Below are 6,011 nucleotides of genomic sequence, written 5' to 3'. Positions count from 1 at the left end.
AATCCCCCTTATTTTCACTACCCATTCTTTAACGAAAGAACAAAACTATCCTTTTAATAATTTTTTGTACCAGGAACAATCCGCATATCTCCTAATTGTACCAGTTGCATCCTATATAGTAGGATTCGAATCTTGTACATACGCGCGTGTACATAGAGCTTGCAACCACTAAACTACTGTGTTGTTTTGAGAGCTGGCAACCACTGAACTACTGTGTTGTTTTGATGATAAAAGTATACGAGATTTTGGTCCGAAAATAGAGATATGGAAGAAAGGTTTAAATTTTAAATGGAATTCGTATTGGATCAATGCCAATGGGCCTATTTCGTACGGCCCATCACCGACAATGGAAATAAACTAAGAGCACTATGTGTGTACTGAGAGTTTAGCAGCGAGAAAAATAAGACTTCTGTTTGAGTGGGAAACTGGTTGAAACACAATCACAATACAGTTTAGAAAACTAGAAGAATGATCAATTTGCAAACCACAGCCTGGTCTGATGTACCACACCCACATGATATGATCTTATTGATTGTACACATTTGCTACAGGAAGACTTGAAATGGGATGTAGCTACGCAGACCCTTCATAACTCATCTCGTGAACCACTTTTGCTTTCATAAGATGCATAAGCTTTGATGATTGAAACATACACGTCAATGCCCTTCAAGTACTCAGTTTTACCCAGATACTGCAGCAATAAAGCAAAAAAATGATCCAAACAATGGAGCAAAGTGAATCAATGAAGTTAATTATTATTATATGCAACCAGGCGGTACCTCATTGTGGTCATGAAGCAAACTGGGAGTGTTTGATATGGGAGAGAACCCAAACGCAGGCACGCCAGCCTTGCGAAAGTAGCGAGCATCCGTTGATGCAGGGAAAATCTCAGGCTTACTGGTCCTACCTCCGGCTTCCTTGACAGCATTTTCCAAGAGCCCCCACCACGGATTTGAATCATCTGCTGCTGTGAGGAACTTCTTCCCCGTAAGCTTCTGCTTGAACTGCCCCAGCTAACACATCTTAATTAGTTAAAGTTGTCCAAAAGAGGTCCTCTCAGCCAGGTAACTTGCATCTGAATTTGTCTAACTATGCTATGCCTATGCTAGGGGGGGGGGGCTTTGCCTTCATCAAGACTAAAACATTGACAAAGAAGAGATACAGAAATTACCTCAAAGGACATGTTTCGTGATGCTGGAGCCCATTCCTCCACCAAACGTCTTTCGAGTGCTTCAGCATCAACGCTGGGTGGGATACGAATGTCGAAACCAGCTTCTGCCTCAGATGGTTGCAGATTCATTACGAAACCCTGTGAGGAGGAAATAAAGAGAGCCCAATTTTGGTGAGATGATGCAGTAGTAACATCAACACTTGGGAAGATAGAGATACAAAAAAGGGAGGGAGACAAGTAAGTAGTAGTTACAGTTGGAGAAGGTGTGCCAGCCTTGAGGAAGACCATGTTAATGTTGACGACATCGCCTTCAGCCGTGCCGCCAGCTTTGAGCAGATCAAACTGGGAAGCTCTGAATCTGCGAATACTCTCAATGCTTTTGAGGAGATTCTCCATGGCAGAGTTATCATAGAGCTTGGCACCATGGCCAGGTGGACCTTTAGCCTTAATCACCAGCCACCAGGGACTCCTCTCTCCATAGAATACTCTGTAACTCTCAGTAGGCGATGGCAGGCCTGACACCACACAGCTTTTGTTAATAATAAAAAAAAAAAAAAGATAGAAGAATCAAGAAATCGAGAAGAAAAGAGCTGTACCTACCTTCGTCGAGCACGATCGCGATGCTCAAGGTCTTGAAGAAGTGGGATTCGGCGAACTTCTCAGCGCCGTCGTGGCCGCCGATCTCTTCATCGGGGACGAAGGAGAGGTAGACGGATCGGAGTGGGTGGAAGCCAGAAGACTGGAGCTTGCGAATGGCCTCGAGGTACTGCATCCCGACGCACTTCATGTCCTGGGAACCCCTGGCGTAGATGTTGCCGGTGGTATGGTCGACGTGAGCTTGGAGAGGGTGGTGGGTCCACTTGGACTCCTCGAAGGGAACGACATCGGTGTGGGAGTTGAGGAGAAGGGCAGGGAGGGTCGGGTCGGAGCCAACCCATTTGAGGAGGAGAAGCGGCTTTCCCTTGACGAGTTCGATCGTCTGAGATTCGAGGGAGAGGGGTTTTGCCTGAGATATTATAAAGTCAACGGCTTTGTAGTAGTCCGGGTTGGGTTGAACCGTGTTGATTCGGAGATACTCCTGGAATCTGGAGACGATCGCATCGTCGCCGGCCACCGCAGAAAGGAGGCAAAGATGAAGAACAGCGAGAAGAAGAAGAAGAAGAAGAAGAAGAAGATTCATCATGGCCATGGGGGATGAGAAGGCGAAGAGGAACAACAATTACAACCACAACCACAACCACTACTTAGCAGCAGCAGCAGCAGCAGCAACAACCCTAATTAGAAATATTGAAATTGAGGGCTCACACGACACACTTTGTTTTGTTTAAAGATGATGATGAAGGCCACGTGGGACAAATGGCAGTTTTGTGAATAAAAAGAAAAACAAGGGCAAAAAAAAACGAAAGCAAGAATAACGAGATAATCCCCAAGAAGGAAGACTCAGTCTCGAGCAGAGAGGCAGAGGGGATCGATAGAGAGAGAGATGGAGGAGTGTATGAGGAAACTGGCCTTGTGGCACACGAGAACCTTCAAGCCGGTTATGACCCACGACGAGCTCGAACCGATCATGTCCACCATGGGCTTCATCCCCCAGGACCACCAGGAGGACTCTTTAGGTTTCAAAGAGTACGTTTTCCTCTCTTCTCCCACCACCAACCACCCCAGGCCCAGGCTCCCCTATCCCCACATCGACGGCCTTCATATCACCACCTACCAGGCCTTTATCGACGCATTGGCCTTCTTTCTTGATGTCTCCGATCTCTTCCATGTCAGGTTAGGTTGGTTGGTTGGTTGGTTAGTCCTTAATTTCTGGGAGAATCAATTATGGAAATTTAAAATAAATATGTGCCTCCATCCCATTCAACTGCAGGGGAATGCCGCTTCAACGTGTCAAGGATAAAAACAGAAAATGGCGTCGCATGGAAGATGATGATACTGCTGTGTTTGTGTACAGAGATGGAACCATAATGGACAAGTCGAGCAGCCACAACTTGAGCAGAGAAGAGTCGTCATCATACACACATGTTCTCATCCACCATATACCCCTACCTCATTGCACTCTTCTTCCCCTTAAGGACATCACTGTTTGGGTTTGATTGATTTTTTTTAGCCTCTTATATTAGAATAATACAAATTTCTTCTTACTAGCTCTTTCCTTTGTCTACTTCTTCTCTCCTTCATCGGATTGAAAGTGGGCCGCCAAATGAGATGACGGTTGGTGATCCAGAACTTTCACAAGCCCCCTTACTTGAGTCTCTCTTTATATGTCTTATCTTTTTCTCTTCAACTCAAAACACTTGTATCCTATTGATGCTCTACCCTTTTTCTATCTCCATTAACACGTACAAAGTGTACGTAGATTCTTTTCTACTTCACAGGAGCACGAAAAGAAGGAAACAAATTTTTAAATTAAAATCGCAAAAGGAGTCCCAGTTAGAGGATTTATAATCAAGTTTTCACTTTCCCTTGCCGGGTTCTCGACTTCCTAGCTACTATTATGTACAATAACAGAGCCAAAGCTGAAGAAGATTGAACAAGGCTGTTTTGTTTCAACTTTCTGTTTTAGTTTGGTGTTTGTCGGAAATGTCTGTTTTTCGGAAAAGGCCCGTGTTGATTTTTTTTATACGTTTTGGTAAAATGGCAAACAAAAACAAAAACCTATGCATAAAATAGAGGAGTTTGAGGTTTAAAAGAGAAACAGAGTACTATTAGTCTTTTATAGATGGAGATTGATGTGCAAAGAAGTAAGGTACCGGGTGGGTTAAAGGACCACCTCCCTTGTGATGATCGCTGAGTCGGACGATGCCAAAGTCGTGCTTCCCCAAGAAAAAGACGCAGTTTTCAGGTACCCCGTACAAGCTAGCCGGGAAACAGAAAGATTCAGCCTTGGAGAGGAAAATGCTGACATCTCCAATGTCTTTAGTATACACAGCGTTTCCTTCCTCGTCTAGCCTCAACACAAGGAAATGGTCCCATTCCCTAAAACTCTTCCTAGGGGGCCTGCTCTCTGTGTACCACTTCAACATAAAAGTCTCACCTGTGTTTCTCGACTCCACCAAGTAGTGTTGCTTCATGCAACACGAATCCAACCGCTGCCACTCGCTCTTTGTCATTTCGGGATGATCAGGAATCTGCAGCATCTTCAGCTTGGGTTTGTGCTTGTATTTCCCAAGATCCCATGATCCTGTGTAGTGGCCTCTAGAAGCGGGCATCGAAAACATCTCCTCTCTCTTGGAGTACATTACATGGGAGGAGAAGAAGCTGGGGTCTGTGATTTTGATGTTGGTCCACTTGCAGTTTCTTTGAGCAGGCCTGCAAAAGCTGAGTTGAGGTCCCATGAACTTGATTGCCACGATACATTCTTCATCCTCGGGAGAAGAAGAGGACATGGCCACGTTGGTTACAATTTTGGTTTGGCAATGAGGCAGAGTTACAAGACGAGGCAGGGAAATACGTTTTGGGTTTATATCGGATGCACTCAGGTTTAGGTCGTCTTGAAAATGTACTATGCCATTCTTCAAAGTTGCTACCCAGCCATGGGAAGCTCCTATGGTTCCCATTTCCTTGAGTAACTCCATAGGCACCTTCTTTTCCGTAACCCTGTCACAACAACCAAGAGCATGAATCTTCAGATTTCCGATATCCCCATCTCTCAAAGATGGTTCAGCACCCAGGATGTAATAGATGGAAGAAGACGAGAAGCACCGAGCCGTGAGATGTCTCTGCGTTAAGACATGATAGTTAATAGATTAGACATGAAAACAGAGAAAAAGCACCTAGGCGATCGGAGGCAGCTTACCCGGACGGAGAGCGAGAACCGGCTGAGAAACGAAGACATGATTAGTGATAGTTTCTCCTAATTAAGAGCCGACGATGTTAATATGAAAGTGGTAAAACAAAATAATTATTTCTTCCTCAGTTCCTCCTCCATAAATATAAAATACAAACGAATGAGAATGCCCTTGACCACCAAGTCTTACCACTGATTGACTTTCCCAATTTTTGCATGAGAGTTAATGAGTTTAAAAATTATATATTATATATGTATATTGAAAGGGAGCCTTTTTTTTTTAAGGGAGCCTTTTTATAACAAAACCTTTTTTTTTTTGTATTTTATTACCTAATTACAAAAATCCTTTTTCCTTTTTTTCATCAACCATTACAAAATCTTTATTAAAAACGAAATATATCCCTTCATCAGGTAAGGACTGTTTTGTAATAGTTAATTCCATGTTTTTCTACTTGCGTACTCATCAGTCCTCAACGTATACCAAAACATTAATGATATGATTCCTTATTTTAAAACGAGAATATATTAGTAGGGGTTTTAGGGAAAGTTATTGGGAAAGTCAATCAGTGACAAGACTTGGTGGTCAAGTGTATCTCATTCGTTTGTATATAATATTTGTGGAGGAGGAATGGATAATTAATTTGTTTACCACCTTCGTTTTATCATCGTCGGCTTATAACTAACCATGTCTTTGTTTCTCAGCCGGCTATCGCTCTCCCTCCCGGTAAGGCTTACCCTCCTATCCTCTTTATCTCGTCGTCTTGGATGGGTTTTTTTTTCTCTGTTTTCATATCTGATCTATATCAACTATGATTCCGCAGAGACACCTCACCGCTCGGTGCTTCTCTAGTTGCATCTTCGAAGTTGAACCATGTGGATCTACTTTGAGAGATGGCGATGTTGGACATCTCGCTATGTACAACTACATTGAGGGAGAGATCAACTTCACGGAAAAGAAAGTGCCTATGGAGTTGGTGAAGGAGATGGGAACCATAGGAGCATCCCATGGTTGGGTAGCAACTTTGAAGAACGGGGTCGTGTGTCTTCAAG

The 6,011-nt window shown here is 43.6% G+C and overlaps 2 protein-coding genes across 3 annotated transcripts; one reads left to right on the top strand and one right to left on the bottom strand.

Moving 5' to 3' along the window:
• On the bottom strand, positions 385 to 2,463 carry LOC104716103 (aminoacylase-1-like). 2 transcript variants are annotated; one of them, XM_010433445.2, is made up of 5 exons: positions 1,772 to 2,463; positions 1,424 to 1,686; positions 1,172 to 1,309; positions 780 to 1,013; positions 385 to 691 (listed from the first exon to the last, which is right to left on the bottom strand). In XM_010433445.2, the coding sequence occupies exons 1-5, from the start codon at positions 2,358 to 2,360 to the stop codon at positions 587 to 589; spliced, it is 1,329 nt and encodes a 442-aa protein (XP_010431747.1). In that variant the 5' UTR covers positions 2,361 to 2,463; the 3' UTR covers positions 385 to 586. The 2 variants fall into 2 exon arrangements, with proteins under 2 accessions (XP_010431747.1, XP_010431748.1); XM_010433446.2 differs by having other exon boundaries at positions 780 to 1,004; positions 1,772 to 2,461.
• Positions 2,526 to 3,460, top strand: LOC104716102. Its single transcript, XM_010433444.2, has 2 exons — positions 2,526 to 2,944; positions 3,042 to 3,460. The coding sequence occupies exons 1-2, from the start codon at positions 2,655 to 2,657 to the stop codon at positions 3,265 to 3,267; spliced, it is 516 nt and encodes a 171-aa protein (XP_010431746.1). The 5' UTR covers positions 2,526 to 2,654; the 3' UTR covers positions 3,268 to 3,460.

Source organism: Camelina sativa, chromosome 10 (assembly GCF_000633955.1).
Source record: "Camelina sativa cultivar DH55 chromosome 10, Cs, whole genome shotgun sequence".
Lineage (NCBI taxonomy): Eukaryota > Viridiplantae > Streptophyta > Magnoliopsida > Brassicales > Brassicaceae > Camelina > Camelina sativa.
This window is presented reverse-complemented; position numbering and strand designations above follow the sequence as displayed.

Bases quoted from the DNA above. Each gene is read 5' to 3' on its own strand.
- LOC104716102 (XM_010433444.2), top strand. From the start codon at position 2,655: ATGGAGGAGTGTATGAGGAAACTGGCCTTGTGGCACACGAGAACCTTC. The intron at 2,945-3,041 runs GTTAGGTTGGTT...ATTCAACTGCAG, and splicing joins TCCGATCTCTTCCATGTCAG to GGGAATGCCGCTTCAACGTG.
- LOC104716103 (XM_010433445.2), bottom strand. From the start codon at position 2,360: ATGGCCATGATGAATCTTCTTCTTCTTCTTCTTCTTCTTCTTCTCGCT. The intron at 1,687-1,771 runs GTAGGTACAGCT...GTGTGGTGTCAG, and splicing joins CGCGATCGTGCTCGACGAAG to GCCTGCCATCGCCTACTGAG. The intron at 1,014-1,171 runs GTAATTTCTGTA...AAGATGTGTTAG, and splicing joins CACGAAACATGTCCTTTGAG to CTGGGGCAGTTCAAGCAGAA.